Here is a 22,289-nt window from a genome sequence, read left to right as displayed (position 1 = left end):
GATTCTACAAGTAGAAGCTGATCACACTGACCTACTTCAAGTAAACAACCAAATATTTTTGAACATAGTGATCTAGAGGAAAAGGATGTCAGGCAGGGATGCCAAATGTGCTAAATACAGATGATGTGGTGCAGGCTCTTACCTGGCTATTACCAGTGATGGAGGAGCAGGGGGATTCAGAGTAGTTCCTCTGCTGATTAATCATCCTGGCATGGTTTACAAAGTGACAGATGATGACTCTGATCAGGCTAGCTCAGTGCACATTAGGCAGAAGGTAAGGGAGGAGTGTGAGGGTCTGTCTCTGAGGTGCTCTAGGGCAGGTGGAAGAAGTAGCCAAAAAGGACCAACTCACTGTGGTACACCACTGACATTGTTCAGCGCAGCTGCAAAATAAGGAGGCTTGGCACCTGGTGGGGAAAAGTAGAGGCTACCACTATTGAAGCAAAGTGGGGGGAGGGAAAGGGACCGGTCACCTCTTTAGTGCTCCACCTAGACAGCATCTGCCAATGCAAGCAGCAATATCACACGATACAGCACCCCCTGCTAACCAGCTGGCATCAGGGTGCAGTGTAGTAGTATTTTCCTCTAAACTCTAATGGTGACACCTGCACAATTACTCAGCTCTGTAGGAGCAGGTTTAGCCTTCGACTAGGCATTGATCTTAGGTTTGTAAAACTGCAGAAATGTGGGGTAGCATCTTGGCTGTGGGGAGGGGAGCCTATCCAACATTATGCACCGTATCTGAGGAGCAGCAAATGTAGCCACTGGCCAGAAGGCTGAGCAGCAGTGCCACAAGGAAACTCTCAGCTCCAGTGTCATCATGGCCAAGAAAGCCAAAGCACTGTGAGGGAGCAAAACTGAGTTGGGGGCAATCCAGAGATTCCCCAAGAGTTGGGGGCAGCCTGAGGTCTTCTCTGGAGAAAGGGGCAGTCCAGGGAATCCCCCAGAGTTGAAGCAGCCTGCTGCTCCATTTCATTTAGAGAAAATTGAATGGAAATACCTTGATTTTTTTCTAAATGAAAATTTTCAGAATTTCCTTCCCATGGAAATTTCAAAATGTCAAGTTTTTGTTCTGATTCATAATTAAAACTTTTTAAAATGTCAGAATTTCCCCTGGAATGGATATGTCAGGTTTCAACTAGCTTTACTTACCTGCTCCCACATGGAAGGGGAGGGCTTCCTCCAGCTGATGAAGCCTGTTGCAGATCCCAATCTGTGCCATGTCTGTAGCATGCAGAAAGAGCCCTTGGAGCTGTGACAGGGGAGGGTGCATTGATCATGGACAGGTGGACCAGTGGAGAAACCACATATGACACGTCCACTGCTGCACACTGGGTGAGCCTGAGCATTCAGCAGCAGTGCACCACACTATGCATGACTGGCTTTGAGAAACAACACTGCTACTGATATACCAGAGGGAGTGGGATCGGTTATAGAGAACATGATGATATCCATTCCTCTCTGGTCTGGGTTTGTGACCTCAGGCAATTGGCAAAATATGACTGAGACAGAGCATGATGGAGCATGATGGAGAGTTCCCACACTTAGATTTTGATATGGAAAATGTCATTCCAAATTATATGTAGGGGTGGTGGGGGAGGGGGGAAATGTGGAAGAAAAAGGATTTGTTGAAAATTCACTGGCAATTGTTTCATTCTTTCACTGGAAAAAAATCGTTAAAGCCTTCACTATTTCTTTGATACCAGCCCACTTATTGCTGCCAAAAACAAATGTATTTCTTGCCAGTCTCCTGATGAAATGGGACAGTGCTAAAGAATGTGGGGACATGGGCCCAGCTATCAATCTGATTCTCCATTTTCTTCCTCCATTTTGCCTCTCCATTCACACTTGCATCCTGCCTGGGCTGCTGCTCGTGCCCTGGCAAGTTTAGTTTTCTCTGCTTTTTTTTTTTTCCCAGTTCCCCATCCCAGCTGATGAAACCACATATGCCTGTACCTTTATCCCACTGCCCATCCTTAAGCAGAAGCACCACATCTACAAGGTAACCCGACAAGTCTGACTGTCTGTCTTTTGGAGCATCCTGTTAGTCTATGTTAATTGAGAGTATCCTGTCTGCCTTTCAGTGTCCTTGGGTGGGAACATCTGGTGTCTACATCTGTCTCTCTTGAAGCACCCTGTCTTTCTGTCTGTGTCCTTGGGAGCATCTTGTATAACTCTGAGAGTCTTTGGATGCAACAGACCAAATCAATCCCTAGTATAAATCCTACCAACTTCAATGGGCTGACTCCATGGATTAACTTGATTCATTTTATTGGTCTGTGTCTCTTTGTTAGTGGACAGTACTCAGGACTCCAGGATATTCTAAGTTTATAAAAGGTGCAAAGACTTTTGCTCTTGCCCTTGGAAATTACTAGAGATATTTGTTTAAAATGGAAAACTAACCATTTTTGCAATGCAACTTTCATTAAGGTACAATACACATAATTTAAAAAAGCCAAACACCACAGCCCATTTCGAAGTCCAGCTCATTTTTCAAGTGAAGATGACTTTCCAATTAAGGGCATGCAAATATTCATATTTTTGCATTTTTTCTAATATAAAAATAAACACTTCATTGAAATCATATAAAAGAAAATTTCAGAGGGGAAGAAATGGTGTGGTATTAAAAGGTGAAGATCTGCCTATGCAACTCCACAAAACAGAAAATGTGAATACTTTTTGACAGCTCTGATATAGCTACACAACAATCTATGGTCCTGATTCTGCAAAGTGTTAAGAGCCAGCAAAGAGGTGCTGAATCCCTGCTGCTTTCATGGAAGTAAGTGGAAGTTAAAGGCACCCAGCACCTTGCATGACTGGGCTTTTGCCAGTAAATCATGTCTGGCTGAACCCTCAAGGAAATCTGGTTAAATTCCTCATGTTCATCAAGCTGTTTGACTGAGCATCAGATGCGGGATGGAGAAGGGTACAGACAACAGGGTTTCAATATCTTCAATCATCCATTTGGTGCAGAGTTTCAGAGTAAAGTAATGATCTCTCTAGGCTGAACTCCCCCACCACCACCACTACCACCACCACCACCTCCTCCAGGTATACCAGGTCAATGGCCCATCTAGTCTTGTCCCTCGCAATGGCCAGATGCTTCAGGGGAAGATATCCACCCCACATCAGTGCACTCAGACAGTACAATAGTAAACTATGGAGAAGGGTGAATGTGCCCAAGACACAAGCTGCTTTCCCTTTCTGGAGACCGTCAGACCCATGTCCCTCTGTCCAGGTCTCTATTGACTACTCCTTTTAGTAACCTGGAGACAGGTTTTCAGGGTTCAGGATAACTTTCCTCAAATCTTTCTCTTGGTTACAGTTTGAGCCCATAATAACAACTCACCAAAACAGATCGATGGCTCATCACATTCTGGTCTATGCCTGTAGCAATGGCAGTGTGTTACCCACAGGCATCAGCGATTGTTATGGGGCCGATCCAGATTTTGCCCTGTGCTCCCAGGTGGTTGTAGGCTGGGCCGTTGGAGGAGGGGTGAGTATGAATGGTTCATCACATGACCTACCTCTTGTTATGACTGATGATACCCTTTGGTCAGACTAGTCCTGTAATGCATCTAATTCTGCAGTACTGTCTCACTGGAGAATTTCTTCCTGACCCTCCCCAGAAAGTGCTCAGTTTAACCATTGAAGCATGGGGATTGATGGCCCTCATAATTTTTATACTAGCTGCTGTCACTCTGTGTGTTATTCTTATTCATACATATGGCAAATCCTTTATGGACACTAAGTAATAATATCCTGAGTCACGGAGTTCCACAGGTTAATTATATGCCACATTAAAAAGCTATTATTTTATTGGCTTCTATGTAATCCTCTCTGATGTTCTTTCCTTTTCAACATAATACAATAAAAAGTAAAATCCTGTTGACTCATGTGGGAAAGTCAATACTAGATGCAGCTCTGGGTGAATGATTCCTAGTGTCTGGTGCTGCAAAGATGTTCTCAGCATCCACCCTGTGATAATCACTTTGCCTTTCATGGAACATCTGTATTTCTATGGTTGGAAGGTAGGAGAGTGGTTAGGTAAATCACAGAATAGAAGTAAAAACATTTTAATTGGCAAAGTCAGCAGATCTGGCACACATGGAAAAGCCACACTCAAAATGCCATTTGTTCATAGTAGAGTTAGTTGAAAGTTTTCAATGGAACAGCTTTCTGTTGAAAACTAGAGGTTCTTTTTTAATCATATGCTGGAATTTGTCAATTTTGTCTAAATTTTTACAGGAAAATGTCAAAATATTTTGTTTAGACAGTGATAAAAGTAGAAGTAGTTGGGAGTCAGAATTTCCATTCCATGGGAAATTCCAACCTTTGGAAAGCAAAAATGTTCCAAATAAAAATAAATTTCAAAATTTCCCAGAAAAGCAAAAATCTAAAAATTGTCATCTCAGGATCATCAGAGTGTTTTATTTCCATTTTATGCTTTTGATGTGCAGTATTTTGTTTAGATATTATATTATATTATATTATATTATATTATATTACAAACTCAATATATAATACACAAACATAACATTAACTATACTATGGGATAGACATAAAATAATATTAAAACTAATATTTAATATAATATAACATTTGAAACAAATTTAATCAAACTGTTTTATTGTCAAGATGAAATCTTTCCATTTTTTCCCATCAAACATTTTGTTAAAATCCACACATTCCTGTGAAATATTTTTTTTCAGTGAAACTGCTTTTTTACTAGAAATCTATTCTGTTGAAAAATTTTGACCATCTGTAGTTGAAATGTTTTGATATATTTCATTGCCATTTTTATATTAAATATTAGTTTTATTATTTTATAATTTAATATGTATATATTTTACTTAATATTGTAGATAGTATAAAATGAGCATCTGTGTAGACCTTTAAATGAATTGAAATGATAAAGTAAAAACAAAACATTTCAAGAGTCCCAAATCTTTTTCTTCCTGAATTTTCATTTCATGGGAGACTTAAGAATTTCAGTCTTTCATTCGTATTCAGAATTTCACGCAGAGTAGAAATTCCCATTCTCATTCCCATTCCCATCCAGTTCTAGTACATACCAGTAGTTATTGACACATGAATATCAGGACCTCTCTGCAAATTTCCAGCTCTCTGCAGGGAAGGAAACAGCTGAGAAGAGATGAGAAATGATTCCTGAATTGTAAACGTTCTTCTTCTTTCCCCTCCCTTCAGTCCTACCAGTTCCCAAATGAAGCTGCAATCTCCATAGGTACACCTATGGATCCTCAATACATCCGGCTGGAAATCCACTACAGCAATTTTGACTTGATACCAGGTGGGTAAAGATGGATGGGTATCTGGCAAGAAACGGCCATGAAAAGGGGCTCATAATTGTCATTCTCATGTTTTTTTCTCTTACATACACACTAGAAACCAGCTTCCAAATGAAATGACCTCTGGTCTTAAATAGCACAAGTTCCATGACAGCAAGAGGAACCTGTTAAGGTCCCCAGTTCACAAAGGCATTAAGCATAGGCCTAACTTTAAGCAAATGAATAGTCTCACATGCTTATCAGAGGATCAGGAGGGAGCCAGGGGTATGTGAGAGGCTCATAACAACACTATTTTGCATGTGTATAGTGCTGACCGTATCACTCAAAAATGCTTTATAAATATTAGTGACTTAGGCCTCACAACAACCATCAAAGGTAAATCAGCATTAATTATTATCCCCATTTTACAGAAGGGGAAACTGAAGCACAGATTTTAAGTGACCTACTTGAGACCACAACACTGCAATTCAGCACCAGAGCTGGGAACAGACTCACAGCCCCATTTGCTGACTTACAGCCCCATGTTTTAACCACTAACCAGTGCTTCCTCATATGGAGGTGCTGGGGCAGTATTACCAGGTCAGGGAGATCAAGGGCTACATAGAAGATCTGGAAGTATTGGAGTGTTGGTGAGAGAAAGGCAATACCAGAGTAGAGTTGTGGTGCAGGAAGCATAGAGCTGTATAAGGGAGTTAAGGAATGTGTGGCTAGGACAAGGCTGGGGGTATATGAGGAACATGAGGATGCTTAGAGAAATATGGGAGGGCTGAGGACAGACAGTGTGAATGATGGGAGAGACAGGGGTTCAGCCAGGAGGCTCTCAGGGGGCATGAGAAGTTGGGAGAGCATAAGAGCAAGAAGGTCTACTGGAGAAGTTGTTGAGAGAGTCAGTGTGTTTTTATAGGATTAATTGACAACTCAGGGATACGACTCTACTGCACCCCGGACCTGCGGCCATATGACACGGGGGTGCTACAAACAGGGGTGTTCACCTTCCCTGTCCATTTCATTCCCCCTGGAGCAGATGCCTACAAATCCTATGGACTCTGCAAAAGCAGTCAATTCAATGAGGTAAGTTCTGGGAAGCCAATAATTCCCCTTTCCCCCTAGGTTCACATCCTGCTCAGGTCATGCCTGAAATTAATTAAGTGCAGATGTCACCCTAGTCTCCATTTTAAAAAACTACCGTATGGCTCAGCGTGATTATTCAGAAGAAGCAGTAGGAATGGAGCAGCAGGCGATGCTGCAGATAAGGAAAGAGGATCATTAACTGAAGGTTTCAGGTCCAATGCACAAGTCAATATTATCCCCATAGAAGAGAAGGTGAAAGATAGATGTAATGACTTCTCCAGGATCCCAGAGAGAGTTTGTGCCAGAGGTGTTTAGAGTACCCAACCCTGGGTGTTCATCAGCAGTGATAGCTCTCTGCCAGTCACCAGCTGGTGGTCCAGAGAGAGCTGGTGGCAGCCCTCAGGTCATCAGTGGAACACACAGTGCTGAAAATTCATGTGTAGCCTCCCTCCACCCCCCATCCCCCCCAAAAAAATCAAGGGATATCCAGCTTCAGGTATCCCAGACTCAAGCAACTAATTCTAGGTGGCCCAGCAGGGACTGCAAACAACCTGCAGTTTTCAGGAAGACAAACTGTCAACCCAAGGTGACCTCTGCAAGGAAATAGGCTAGAAGCTTCCTTTTTAAAACTGAGAGCTAAAATTAGCCTTGACATTTACAGAAGAGAACTGAAGCCTATGGACATCACAGACCCCAATAGCCAGCCCTGGGCTGCACTGGCAGGACCAGACAGCCATTCTCTAACCCTCTTTCCTTTGATCTGCAGATGAATGGGACACCTGTGCCAGATCTGAAGGTGTTTGGCTTCTTGCTGCACACTCATCTGGCTGGGAGAGGACTGAAAGTTGTTCAGTACCGGTAAAAAAAAGTGAATTCCCACTTCAGCTCGTCATGCCTGGGGTTCAATCTAATCCAGGGGACAGGGGAACCTTTCTGGGGTATAATGGAAGGAATAATCTTCTTGGACTAGACCCCATGTACCTGTCATGGTGAGAGACTATGGCTGGGAGTCCAACATTTTCTGAATTGCAATGCAGAGAACTAAGTCCTCGGGGATCAGACTCAACTCAATGGACAGCAAGATCCTGAGGGAGAATTTGAGCTGGACCCTTGCACAGGTGCACTAGGGCAGGGGAGGGTATAAGGAGCCTTCCCTCTCTTTTCTGTAAGAGCCAGCTGCAAATGCAGTCCCTGTATTCTCCTGAGCTAGTCAGCCCAAGGGAAGGAGCTGTCTGGTATGGCCCTGCACCACTGGACAGCCAGCAGAGCTGGTTGGCCAGAGAGGGGAGTACCTGCTGAATCCCTCTAGGGGTGCATCCTCAGAAATCATTATGGGGAAACGCAGGGCCACACCATCACCAGTCTACCAATGTGGGCTTGTGCCTGAGACTGTGAATTGAGCATTAAGCATTAAACTCTAGGCAGCCTCCATAACAGGGGTGGGTAAACATCAATCCTTCTGTTGTAGTGGTATCAAAAATAGAGCTGGACCTTGAACCAAAATCCCAGATCCAAACCTGCTTAATGCCTGGGGACATTCTGCTTCAGGTCAGCTCCAAAATCTAAAGCACAGACCTATCTCCGGTCCAAAGTGTTTTACTCAGAACCTGGTGTAACAACCCAGAGTAATGTGAAAGAAACTGAGCATCTAAGGGACCCATGGGGAGAAATTCTCAAGCAAAGGCCTTCTTGGCTCTTGAGGCTACCTTGACATTTCACAGACATTTCACTAAGATCCTTAATTTGGAAAGAGTGAGATTTCCCATATGCAGAGGACCAGCACAAGATCTATGCACCACAGAAGTACAATTTAAGCCCTGTTTTGAGTATTTAAGTGGTGTGTAAGCCTTGTGTGGGTATCTGCCTCAGGTGAATTTCACCCAAGGGAGAAGAGAGAGAGAGAGAGAAAGAGAGAGGATGGGTTGTAACTAGTGACAGATGGATCCAATAAAGATTCAGAGTTTTTGTTAGGAGGCATGTTCAAATTGTATCCAAATGGACTACCAGAGATTGAGATTTTCCCTGCATTGGCACTGTAGCTGACCTGCAGGCTGGGTTCAGAGGTCATCAGACAGACCTGTGAATATAGGGATGTTTTAGTCTTGGTGGGCATCCCCCCTTCTAGACTGAAAGTCTTACAGGAACAGTAGAGTTAGTCAGGAATTCTCCATGGAAAATTTGTTGATTTTTCATCAGGAAAACTAAACTGAATGCTTTAAGTGGGTTCAACATGAATCTAAATATTTCAGTTGAACTGAGCCAAAAATTTCATTTCAAGTGAATTCAACATAAATTGTATTTCTCTAGTATGGCATATTGCCACATGGGAGCTGTTGTTGAGGTGCCTGATGACCCCATTCTCTCCTACGGGCTGGGCTCCATGGCTGGACTACATCTTCCATGATGCAATGCTGTCTCCCCTCTGCCTGAGCAGTGTGGTTTGTCATGGTGTTACCCCCAAAACAGATTTCAGGATACCCCGAGAATGGCCCGGCTGTTATAACCATACCAATCTGTTCTCATTGGGTATTGGTCGCCAGGGTGGCTAAAGAAATACCTGGAGGACACAGATACAACCTTCCGATAAATGACTGACACAAGCAGTATTCTTTTTCCAAAACAAGGCACCTTTTATTGATGCAACCAATAATCCCTGACAAAATAGTAATCTAAAACACAGATCCCTTATAACAAGTTAAAGAGCACTCCAAACTATATTGCCTTACAGTTTAAAGTGATAAGTGGCTGCACCCCGCTTCATAGGGCCAATCTTCCACAGGAGGAATATGTAAGACTTAAATAATATCTAAGAGCTCCTGGCTGACAGGAGCTCTTAGATATTATTTAAGTCTTACATATTTAAGTTCATTTACAACGAACACATATCTTTATTACCCCTGCTTCCCCCCCCCCCCGCCCCCATATATATATATTGTGACAGGGTCAGGCCAGATGGCTACAGAAGAGTGATAGAAGGCAGATATATTAGTCCCAGATTAAGTAGATCCCTTTTCCCTGGGTAAGGTAACAGGGGCAGTTCCAGAACAAGCAGGAACTTGCTGGAACCAGTTAGGATAGACTGGCTAATCAGGACACCTGGTATAAAAAGGCTCTCACTCCAGGTAGTGAGGTAGTGTGTAAGGAGCTGGGAGTGAGAGGACGTGCTGCTAGAGGACTAAGGAGTATAAGCATTAACAGACATCAGGAGGAAGGTCCTGCGGTGAGGCTAAAGAAGGTGTTGGGAGGAGGCCATGGGGAAGTAGCCCAGGGAGTTGTAGCTGTCGCACAGCTGTTCCAGGATGCACTTTAGACAGCTGCAGTCCACAGGGCCCTGGGCTGGAACCCGGAGTAGAGGGTGGGACTGGGTTCCCCCCAAACCTCCCAATTGACCTGGACTGTGGGTTCTACCAGAGGTGAAGGTCTCTGGGCTGTTCCCCAACCCACATGGTGAATTTCTGAGGCAAGAAAATCCACCAAAAAGCGCAGGACCCACCAAGATAGAGGAAGAACTTTGTCACAACTGGTGTCGGTGGGATTTTGGTGTGCACAGCGCGGCGGAAGAAGGAGGGTGATTTTTTAAAAAAAAAAAAAAGGAGAGGGGTTATTTATTTTTTTTACCACAATGGATGACGTAGTGCGGGCACTGATACAAGCCATGGCTGCCCAGCAGGAGGCTACCCGTGTCCAGGCAACAGCCCAACAGGAGGCAGTATGGCTGCAGCAAGAGACTAATCGCCTGCTCATGGACCAGGCTGCTCAGGACCGTGCTATGTTGCGGGAACTGGTAAACCTTGTAAAGACCCTTACAGAGCTGAACCATGGCCATGATGGGACGCAGATCATACGGGCCAGCCATTGGCTGCAGAAAATGACGTGGGAGGATAATGTAGAGGCATACCTTCTGGCCTTTGAGAGGACAGCCCTACGGGAGGCTTGGCCTCAAGATCAGTGGTCTGGCATCCTCGCCCCATTCCTGTGTGGGGAGGCCCAGAAGGCCTACTATGATCTGCCTGAAGAGGCTGCAGCAGACTACCCCCAGCTGAAAGCAGAGATCCTGGCCAGATCTGGGGTAACGACAGCAATGCGGGCCCAACGGTATCACGAGTGGAGGTACCAGGAAAACAAAACCCCGCGGTCCCAATTGTATGACCTCATCCATCTCGCACGGAAGTGGTTGCAAACTGAGTCCCAGAGTCCGGAAAAGATACTAGAGGTTCTGGTCATCGACCGATACATAAGGGGGCTACCGCCAGACCTTCGTGCCTGGGTAAGCCAGAACGAACCCTCCACCTATGATGAGGTTGTCGCACTGGTAGAGAGGCAAAGGACGGCGAGGGAGCTGACCCAACCAGTTAAGGAAGAGGCACCCCGAATTAAACTAGCAGCACCAAGCCCTAGAGCTCAGGTGACTGGGCCACCAGGAGAGCCCAGGTGGAAAAAGAGTCGGAGTAATGAGGGAGAAGAGGATCGGGATGTTAGACTACCCAAACCAAGAGACCGGGGAACACCTAGGGCTCCATACAGATGTTATGCCTGCGGGGAGTGGGGACACATAGCTGCACAGTGTCCCAATGCCGAGGAGTCTATGCAGTGTAACCTGGGGAACTGGGCAGATCCATGCTCCCTAATCCACCTTGTAGGGGTCTTGCTAACCCCACATATGTACACCAGACCAGTGAAACTAAATGGGGTAGAGACCACGGCACTGGTTGATTTGGGGAGTGCTATCACGCTTATCTCAGGGAAGCTCGTGAAGTGTAGTCAGCTGCTGTGAGCTAAGCGTATGGGGATAACATGTGTCCATGGGACAGTTGGTTATTACCCCACCATCCCAGTAAAAATTGAAATCCAGGGGAACACTACTGTGGTAGCAGCAAGTGTAGTCCCTAAACTCCCATACCTGGTGCTCATAGGGAGGGACTTCCCAGGGTTTGGAGACTTACTCCCAGTAGGAGGATTGGAGAAAGAGGGGAACCCTGAAGTTAGTGAGGCATCCACAGTAGACAGTCAACCCCCAGTCTTCTCTGAAATATCCCTGGATTTGTTCTCCACTCCCAGACAGGGTAGAAAGACAAAAAGGGAAAGAAGAGCAGCTAAGGCCTTGGGAACCCGAATACTGACCCAAATCCAGAAGGTCGCTCTCGTAGGTAGGCAAACCCGAGTAGCTGAAAAGGAGGCCGCCCAGGAGGGAGAAGCACCCGAGTCTGACCCCCACCCTAACGCCTCTGAACCAGTAGAGGCAACAGAGACTGGGCCTCTAGCTCTCGGGCAGATTAGCCCTGGGAGAGTAAATTTTGGACGGGACCAGGCTGAAGACCCAAGGTACGACAACATTAGGAAGGAGTTGACCGAAATAGATGGGGTCCCCGTGGAAGGGAAAACCCAGGGACCAGGACCCTACTTCATAATGAAGAAGGATCTCTTATACCGGGTTGCACCAGTACAGGGGCAGAAGGTACAGCAGATACTAGTACCTCAAAAACACCAGAACACTGTATTAAGTCTTGCCCATAGTCATCTTTTTGGGGGACATTTGGGAGTAGAGAAGACCCTGGCATGGGTCCTACGATGGTTCTTCTGGCCCAGAGTACATGAAGAAGTGCGGAGGTACTGTGCCTCCTGCCCGGAGTGTCAGCTGCACAGTCCCCGTCCCCACTTGAGGGCACCTTTAGTACCCCTTCCCATCATAGAGGTCCCCTTTGAGCGAATAGTGATGGACCTAGTGGGACCCCTGGAGAAGTCAGCTCGGGGCCACCAATATATACTTGTTGTTTTGGACTATGCTACTCGCTACCCAGAACCCGTCCCTCTGTGGAACACAGCCTCTAAAACAATAGCTAAAGAGCTGGTGGGGATCTTTGCCCAAGTGGGGCTACCAAAGGTGATATTAACAGACCAAGGAACCCCATTTATGTCAAAGCTAATGAAGGACTTCTGTACGCTGCTCCATATTCACACCCTGAGAACTTCAGTCTATCATCCGCAGACCGATGGGCTGGCAGAAAGGTTTAACCGAACCCTCAAGGCTTTGATAAGGAAGGTGGTAAGTCAGGACGGGATGGATTGGGACACCCTACTATCTTACCTTATGTTCGCCATACGGGAGGTACCTCAAGCCTCAACTGGGTTTTCACCCTTTGAATTATTATATGGGCGCCACCCCTGTGGCATATTAGATATTGCCAAAGAGATCTGGGAAGAGGAACCCAATGAGGGGAGAAATATAATTGAACATGTATTGCAGATGCGAGACCGGATTGCTCGGGTCACCCCTATTGTACGGGAACATTTGGAAAAGGCGCAGGAGGCCCAGCGAACCCATTACAATCGCCAGGCAAAAGTCCGACAGTTCCAACCAGGGGATCGGGTGATGGTGTTGGTGCCCACGGCAGAAAGCAAGCTTCTGGCCCAATGGCAGGGGCCATATGAGGTGGTTGAACCCGTGGGGGAAGTAACCTACAAGGTGCGGCAGCCAGGACGCCGGAAACAGGAACAGATCTATCACATTAACCTCTTAAAGCCTTGGCACCAGCAAGAGGCATGTGTAGTGGTCCAAGAGACCCCGATCCAGGGAAATAACCTGCAGGAGCAGATCAGGATATCCACTGATCTGACACCAAACCAGAAGAAGGAAGTAACTGAGATGATCAACCGATACCAGGATGTGTTTTCAAGCAAACCAGGCCGGACCACTGAAACATATCACCACATTATCACAGACCCTGTGGCAAAGGTAACTTTAAGGCCCTACCAGGTCCCAGCGATGAAAAGGGAGGAGATCAAGGCGGAGGTAAAAAGGATGTTGGAGCTGGGAGTCATCGAAGAGTCCCACAATCAATGGTCGAGCCCGATTGTGTTGGTGCCCAAACCTGATGGCACCACTAGGCTTTGTAATGACTTTTGCCGGCTGAACGAGATATCCAAATTCGATGCATACCCCATACCCCATATCGATGAGTTAGTTGACCGCCTGGGAAATGCCCAATTTTTGACCACCCTTGATTTAACAAAGGGATACTGGCAGATTCCCCTTGCCCAAGATGCAAAAGAAAAGAAGGCATTTTCTACCTCAGAGGGTCTATTTCAATATACTGTTCTTCCTTTTGGATTGCATGTGGCACCTGCCACCTTCCAGCGTCTTATGGACAAGCTCCTGTGGCCCCATACCAGTTATGCAGCTGCATATCTGGATGACGCGATTATTCATACCCCTGACTGGGAGACCCATTTGAAAAAGGTGGAAGCGGTTCTGGACATGCTAAGACGGGCTGGCCTCACAGCCAACCCAGCCAAGTGTGCTATAGGGCTAGCTGAGGCTAAATACCTTGGCTACATTGTAGGAAGGGGCATGGTCAAGCCCCAACTGAACAAATTGGAGGCTATCCAAAATTGGCCTCGGCCAAATCGGAAAAAGCAAGTCCGGGCATTCCTGGGTGTGGTGGGGTACTACCGGCGATTTATTCCCCATTTTGCCATCAGAGCGAGTCCCCTGACAGAACTGATAAAAGCCCGGGGTCCAGACATGGTGAAGTGGACAGAGGCTGCAGAGAAAGCATTCACGGATCTACGGACAGCCCTCTGCAGTAACCCCGTGCTTATAGCCCCCAGACTTCAACAAAGTTTATTCTACAAACAGATGCATCTGAAGTAGGATTGGGAGCTGTCCTATCGCAGATGGTTGGAGACGAAGAACACCCGATTCTCTACCGCAGCAGGAAACTCCTCCCGAGAGAGCAGAAGTATGCTGTGGTTGAGAGAGAGTGCCTTGCTGTAAAATGGGCCATGGAAACACTTCGGTATTACCTACTGGGACGACGGTATTACCCTTGTGACCGACCATGCACCCCTCCAGTGGATGCAGCGAAATAAAGAGAAGAATGCAAGGGTGACCAGATGGTTCCTGTCCCTACAACCTTTCCAATTCACCATACAACACCGGGCCGGAAGCCACCATGGCAACGCAGATGGCGGGTACACTGCCTGACGTCCCAAGTTGCCCAACCCCATGGTGTTGAGCAGGGGGCGGGGATATGTGACAGGGTCAGGCCAGATGGCTACAGAAGAGTGATAAAAGGCAGATATATTAGTCCCAGATTAAGTAGATCCCTTTTCCCTGGGTAAGGTAACAGGGGCAGTTCCAGAACAAGCAGGAACTTGCTGGAACCAGTTAGGATAGACTGGCTAATCAGGACACCTGGTATAAAAAGGCTCTCACTCCAGTTAGTGAGATGTGTGTAAGGAGCTGGGAGTGAGAGGACGTGCTGCTGGATTACTGAGGAGTATAAGTATTAACAGACATCAGGAGGAAGGTCCTATGGTGAGAATAAGGAAGGTGTTGGGAGGAGGCCATGGGGAAGTAGCCCAGGGAGTTGTAGCTGTTGTGCAGCTGTTCCAGGAGGCACTATAGACAGCTGCAGTCCACAGGGCCCTGGGCTGGAACCCGGAGTAGAGGGCGGGCCCGGTTCCCCCCAAACCTCCCAATTGACCTGGACTGTGGGTTCTTCCAGAGGGGAAGGTCTCTGGGCTGTTCCCCAACCCACATGGTGAATCTCTGAGGCAAGAAAATCTGCCAAAAAGTGCAGGACCCACCAAGATAGAGGAAGAACTTTGTCACTATATATATATATATATATATAGAGAGAGAGAGAGAGAGAGTGTGATTGGAGACACAGTACAGCATAGTAAGTTTAGTATAGTGTTACTGTATATATACACATCTTTATTAAACATATATGTAATGTTTAATAAAGATGTATATACACATACAACACTATACTTTAACTATCTGACAGACTTACTATGCTCTACTGTGTTTCCTGCATGCTGTGTCTCTCTCGCTCTCTCTGCCTCTGCTCCAGTGACAGGATTCCCTCTGCTGCTCTCTCTTTCCTCAGCTCCTCAGCTATTGCTGCTGCTGCCTGCCTACTGACACCCTGACCTTTATACCATTCTGTCACAACTTTCTAGACACTGTAGCTAATATCTTTTGTCAGATCTTTCTTGGTTGCCAACTGCCAACATTCTCTTTGGATGCGTCCCAACATTCTAAACTGTCAGTTCTATTTTTAGTCTTGTTTCTAACTGCCAATTCTGTCTTGAGCACTACATGAACTGCATCTTCCATCTAATGGTGGAGTGACTCTTGCTTATTTAAAATGGAAGCCAGAGATCTGGGGATTTTAAGATGGAGTTTCTCTGGTATCGCAGGGCTGCAGGTGCCTCACAGGAGTTGTAGTCTGGCCAGGGAATCAGTTCTGGGCTTTTCATTTTGGGGCATAAAGTTCAACCTTTGGGTTTGGAGGAGGAAGGTGTGAGGTTTGGGACACATAAGGACTGAGTCTTCGGGAGAAAAAAGGGACTAGTTATTATTTTATATGAACTAGTTCCCATCCACATCCCTAGTCTGAGCAGTGTATGGAAATGCCTCTGATATTTTTTCCTTATTCATCCCTACCAGGAATGGTGAGCAGGTGAGGATCATCTGCGAGGACAATAAATATGACTTCTCCCTGCAGGAAACACGGGACCTGAAGGAAGTCATCACCATCAAAGTGGTATATTCTGCTGGGATTTCCCACTGGGACATAGTTTGTGGGCTGGGGACTGGGATGCAGAGGAGGCAGAACAGGCTTACATAGTGACACAATTTTTCTCCGTCATTTTGGTTTGGAGCCTATTACTGTCTCACATAGTTTCCAGGTTCCCACTGGTGGGTACCGGTTGCTCTGTGCTTTCTCCAGGCACACTTTTGGCAGTGGCCCCTGCTCCTACAGCTCTGACTATGTGACCTATTTTGTGCTGCAGGGAGATGAGATCCTAGTGGAATGTAACTTTCAAACTTTGGATCGGACGGAGATCACCTTCGTAAGTCTGATTTCTATCTGCAAATTTTCTATGCGTTTAAGACTAATTTAGTTCTATTGAAAAGTGCTGGATTGACAGATGTTGGAGAACAATGCCCTCTATCCCCAGACTAAAGCAGTGCAAGCTTTCTTTGACATATACAGAGATTCATACCGTGATTGAGGGGTGGCTTCCCAAGCAGGGAAGTGGGTCTCCAAGACTGAAATGGAACACAGCTGCGTAGTATCATTCATCACACAGAATTACCCTGTGGTCTGGCTTGGGCTAAGCTATAGAAGGGGCTGGTAATGACACTATGGGTAGTATTGTTCCCACTGTGTCTTAGTAGAACTTTGTGTTGCTCTCTGTACCTTGAAGGGTGGGCCAAGTACCTTGAATGAGATGTGCCTGGCATTCCTCTTCTATTACCCTCGCAACAACATCTCCAGCTGCATGGGCTTCCCAGACATCCAGCAGATTGCCCACGCACTTGGCCAGGAGGCCTCAGAGTAAGTCCCTCATTAGATGCATTTCTGGGGAATAAAGAGCAAAACTTCTGAGGGATGTGGCAATGGATGGGGAGGATGCCAATTGAAAGAGATAATTGAGAAGGGATGTTGCTGATGTTGCATATGTCTGGACCTGCCTGATTGAACCCTACTCAGAAATTTTTCATTTGTGATACCATAACAATCTCCTTTCCTTTTCCTCTTCTTTCTCTCCTTCCTTCTTCTCTCCTCTTCCTCCCCCTCCTCACACTTGTCTTCCTCACTCTCCCAAATCCCCTTTACTCTTCCCCTGCAGTGCGATGGAAGGAATGATTGCCATGAACTCTGTCGAATGGAACAATGAAACCATCAAGACTGCAGAGAAAGCAGCCAAGGAGGCTGATCAGATAGTCATGATTAAAACCATTGATGTAAGTGTCCTTTGCTTTTACCTTGCTGAGTGGTTAGGGGTTGGAGAAACATGGTCAGCTCTGGAGTTCGAGACCAAAGCACATGTCAGAACCAGAGTCAGTGCCTTACACACAGAATGGCATCTGCACTCCATTGATATCCACCGGGTCACATGTAAAGGAAGGGCCTATAGGCAGGTGTATTCACTTCACTTTACACTTTCACTGACTACTCCATCCCCTGAGAGTCTAACCCTGGACCTCCCGCATTGCACACTCAGCTCTGCCAATGCCACTCAATCCTATTCTGCGGCCCCCCTTCTATTCCAGTCCTGGGCACTACACATACACAATTCTGCTAATGCCTTTCAATCCTGACAGCCCCTATACCCTGCTATTTGAGTTAGTGCTTCTGCTCAAATCTTTCAATGCATCTGTGTATTGGTTAGAGGACACTCTCTTAGGATTCATCTGATGAGCTACGGAACTATGTCACCAAAGAAGTTTACATGGGACTAGCATGAGCATGTAGGGACAAAATCAGTAAAGCCAAGGCAAAGAATGAGTTACAGTTGGCAAGGAACATTAGAGACAACAAGAAGGGGTTCTTCAAATATGTTAGACATAAAAGAAAGATCAAGGATGGTGTGGGTCCGCTGCTCAATTGAGAAGGTGACCTGGGAACAGAAGATGATAGGAAAGCAGAGCTGTCAATGCCTAGCACATGTGACCAGCTGCCTAGCAGAATTACTATAGACAATATAGGGAAACCAATATAGGCAGATCAGAATAAGTAAAGAACATGTCAGAGATCTTCTGACCAATTTTAATTAATTCAAATCAGCTGGGCTGGATGCTATTCACCCATGGACACTGAAGGAATTAGCTGAAGGAATCTCAGAGCCACTGGCGATAATGGGCCGATAATATTTACAAACTCATGGATGACAGGAGTGGTCCCGGAAGACTGGAGAAGGGCTAATGCAGTGCCCATCTTGAAAAAGGAGGATCCAGGGGACTATAGACCAGTTAGCCTGACTTCAATACCTGTGAAGCTACTAGAGCAATAAATAAAACATTCAGTTTCCAAATATCGGGTGGATAAAGGGGTAGTCACTAGCAACCAGCATGGATTTAATAAGAACAAATCATGCCAAACCAGTTTTATTTCCTTCTTTGACATGGTAACTGGTTTGGTGGATAGGAGGAATGCAGTGGACATAATATACATGGACTTCAGCAAGGTTTTTGACACAGTCCCGCATGACATTCTGATAAATAAGCTGGAGAAATGCAGGTTTGGCAAAACTATTATTAAGTGGATACATAACTGGTTAAACCACTGCATAGAAAGAGTAACTATTAATGGAATGATGTCGGATTGGAGGGATGTCTCAAGTGGGGTTCCACAGGGATCTGTTCTGGGTTCAGTGTTGTGTGTAGGAATAGACAGCGTACTGATCAGATTTGCAGATAACACAAAGCTGGGGAGTGGGGGGGTTGCCAACACTTTGGAGGATAGAGTTAAAATTCAGAGGGATCTTGATAAATTGGAGAGCTGGGCTATAGAAAACAAAATTAAATTCAAAAAAGACAAATGTAAGGTGCTACTCTTAGGGAAGAAAAACCAAATCGACAAATAGAGAATGGGGGTAACTGGCTTGACAACAGCACTGCTGAGAAGGATCTGGAACTTGTGGTGGATCACAACCTCAACATGAGTCAGCAACGCAATGCTGTTGCAAATAAAGTAAATGCCATTTTAGGTTGCATTAACAGAGGCATAGCATGCAAGTCACAGGAGGTGATAGTACTGTTCTACTTGGTACTGGTTAGGCCTCAGCTGCAGTACTGTGTCCAATTTTGGTCTCCGATGCATATAAAGGATATAGAGAATCTGGAAAGGATCCAGAGGTGAGTATCAAAGATGATCAAAGGGATGGAATGCAAACCATATGAGCAAAGGCTGAAGGAATTGGGTATGTTTAGTTTGGAAAACAGGAGATTAAGGAGGGACATGATAGCAGTTTTCAAATACTTGAAAGATTGCCGTAAAAAGATCGAGAAAAGTTGTTCTCTCTTGCCACACAGGCAGGACAAGAGGCAATGGGTTCAAACTACAGCATAGCAGATTTGGATTAAATCTCAGGAAAAACTTCCTTACTGTAAGAACAGTAGGACAATGGCACAGACTGCCTAGGGAGGTTGTGGAAGCTCCTTCCCTGGAAGTTTTCAAAAGGAGGCTGCATAGCCATCTCTCTTGGATGGTTTAGACACAACAAATCCTGCATCTTGGCATGGGGGTCAGACTAGATTACCCTTGTGGTCCCTTCTAACCCTATTATTTTAATTTAATCTTTCAACTAAGTATTTCCTGGGAAAGCATACAGACTATGCTTACATATAGACTATGCTTACATAGTTAACAGAACTTGCTGTTCTGGATTGGACCAATGGATTTTGTAATCTGGCATCCTGCCTGTGACAGTCGCCTAGATCAAGTAATTCAGGAGACAGTAGATCTGCCATTCCCATAAGATATCTGTCCAATTTGTTCAATACTTTACTATGGGTGAGGAATCCGAACGGTGAGGAAGAAGTCCTGTTCATTATTACTTGTACTATGGTAGTGCTCAGAGGTTTCAGTGGGGTTCTATTGTGTACAAGCACAGATATAGACATGGTCTCTTTCCTAAAGAATTCTGAGCCCAGCTGGTTATTAGGAAGGCAGCACTAACCTGCAGAAGACAGCATCCCCCATCTTGAAATTTGTGGGACAGTCCTGATTTTCATAGAGCCATCAGAAAATCCCTTGAATCCACAGTTTGAAGGACTGTTCAAGAACCCAGAATTTATTTTGAGCACTGCTAGGCTTGTCACATGTTTATTTGATAGGACAAACTCTTGAAACATAATAATGTTTATAGTGGGATGTCATGAAACAATACTTTTGGCACAAAGTGATAGTGTTGCATGTCCTCAGGCAGTGTTTATAGGATGTGGGATCACCCCAAGGAAATTAGGATGAGTCAGGAAAAACATTGGCACATATGGTGTATCTATATACATTATAGTGCATCTATTGGATAACTGGTCATCTTATACATAAATCAGAAAAATAATCACTTCTATCAAGAAGGTATCAAAATTCCACTCTCCTGTCTTCTTTCAAATTGCTACCCTGATGTCACAATGAAGAAATATGACATGATTTTGTCCTATAGGACAATTTCATGTGGGTGGGAACCCTACAAATAAGACACCAACTAATCTAGGCACTCCAATAAATGTATTGTTAACCCCAAGAGTCGTGTGGCATCTGGTAAATAGATCCCCAGTGGGGCATGGATCAGCCTTCATGTCACACTCCCCATCAGTACCTGGCCCAGGCCAGGGAAGCTAATGACCCAACCAGCGGACCAAGTTCAGTGATGCATCCTGGTCAGATGGCACCTGAGGCACGTTGTGCCTAGACTAAGAAAAATAAAGCCCCTGCCATTTTGAAAAACATGCTAATTTTTTCCCTCTTTCCTTTCACTCCCAGGAGCTGCAGAAAAATGAGAGTGGTATAATCCGGGACATTATGATTCCAGAGAGTGGTCTCTGCCATGACATTTCTGGACGCCTCGGAGTGCGGGGTCCCCAAGTCGCAGCAAACCTCCGGGGGGCTGCAGCTGTGATTTCCCAGGCTCTCAGCACTGCAGAGATCTTGCCTCTTCCTCTCCTGTTGCTGACACAATTGGCATTCACCTGGCTTCTCACTTCCTCCCAGTGTAGAATTTGAGGGGCATAATCCCTGTTTTGTTACAAGATATAATTAACCCATTGAAGCCTCTACAATTACTGTGTGGTGATGGGATATTTACCTGGTAAAGCTTCTGAAATCCGTAGCAGTGACTGAACATTTACCCAGCAAAGTCTCTGAAATCACTGGGCATGAAACTGTATTTACCTACTAAGGTCTTTGGGATCCCTGTTGTGATAAAAATGCCTTTTAGTATAATCTTCCATTCTAAATCCAGGGAAATATTACAATATTCTGCAGAAAAGACAGTATTGCAAGAGGATAAAGGCCCCCTTTTTAGACTCTGATCTTGCCCTTAATGTCTACTAGAGTGTTTACTCATTCAAGGATCCCTGGTAGCTGGGCAGTCACTTGGTATGTACCCACTGGCCTTTCAGTAATCACTGTCCACCAACAGGGTATTTACCCAATAAACACTCTATAATCATTATCCAGTCTCGGGCTATATACCTACCCAGTGTTCTCTGATCACTATCCAGTTAAATGCTCTTTAGTCAACAATCCAACAAGTGAGTATGATTTACCTGTTAAATACTCTCCCATGTCCAGCATCAAGGTATTTAGCCAGTAAATGTGCTGCAATTGCCTCCATTGACAGGAGGATTAACTGGTAAATGCTGTGTTATCATAATACAGTGACAGGGTGTTTATCAGGTGACTTCCAAGGCTCTAAACACTACAGAGGTACTGCCTCTTCCTCTCTTGATGCACTATCAAAATGTGAAGACACACAAACTATGGGAATCCTATGCCTGGGCAGGTAACACCTCATTATCACACCTAGTTTTCTGTTTTCTTTTTTTAAACTGTAAATGGATGTTTCCTTCCAGTGTCAAAAATACCTCCAAATTCTGAAATGAAATGTTTCTCTAATTGCAACACTGTGTTGATTTTTTAAAGGGGAAGTATAGGACAGCTCCAAAAATTTCAATTGAAATGTTTTTGAGAAACAAAACGTTTTCACAGAAAGCCTCTGCTTTCCTCAAAAATGTTCAGTTTTGTTGTCAGAAAACTGAAAACCACATACTGTTCCAATATGATTTTTTTTCCCGCAAAAACTTGAAAATCATTGTGGAAAATTTCAACAAAATAATAATGGTTTCAATTTTGCTAAAATTTTCTGTTGGGGAAAAAATCCCATTTTCTAACAACCTGTAGAGTTTAGGTTTTTTAATGTATGATGCATCCCAGCACAGGTCATCAGCAAGGACAGACCTTGGGACCTTTATCATGAAAGACCATGTGAGCTAAAAAGACAAAATCATCTCACTCCTCTGAGGTCAGAGCTGACGGCGAAAAAGAATCAAGAAAAAATGTGTTTCATTTTTTCCATTCCATAAAAATATTTAGTTTCCCAGCCTTC

General features: G+C 45.1%; 1 protein-coding gene across 1 annotated transcript in view; it reads left to right on the top strand.

Moving 5' to 3' along the window:
- LOC135888650 (putative DBH-like monooxygenase protein 2) overlaps nt 1–21,265 on the top strand; it is a 33,141-nt gene extending 11,876 nt beyond the window's left edge. Inside the window, exons 4-14 of the mRNA XM_065416425.1 lie at nt 1,919–2,002; nt 3,326–3,496; nt 5,209–5,311; nt 6,214–6,380; nt 7,147–7,238; nt 15,838–15,934; nt 16,185–16,244; nt 16,602–16,732; nt 17,028–17,142; nt 20,666–20,752; nt 21,236–21,265. Of these exons, the coding sequence (XP_065272497.1) occupies nt 1,919–2,002; nt 3,326–3,496; nt 5,209–5,311; nt 6,214–6,380; nt 7,147–7,238; nt 15,838–15,934; nt 16,185–16,244; nt 16,602–16,732; nt 17,028–17,142; nt 20,666–20,752; nt 21,236–21,265 (1,137 nt within the window). The remainder of the gene's footprint in view (nt 1–1,918; nt 2,003–3,325; nt 3,497–5,208; nt 5,312–6,213; nt 6,381–7,146; nt 7,239–15,837; nt 15,935–16,184; nt 16,245–16,601; nt 16,733–17,027; nt 17,143–20,665; nt 20,753–21,235) is intronic.
- The last annotated feature ends 1,024 nt before the right edge of the window (nt 21,266–22,289 follow it).

Source organism: Emys orbicularis, chromosome 1 (genome assembly GCF_028017835.1).
Source record: "Emys orbicularis isolate rEmyOrb1 chromosome 1, rEmyOrb1.hap1, whole genome shotgun sequence".
Classification (NCBI taxonomy): domain Eukaryota; kingdom Metazoa; phylum Chordata; order Testudines; family Emydidae; genus Emys; species Emys orbicularis.
This window is presented reverse-complemented; position numbering and strand designations above follow the sequence as displayed.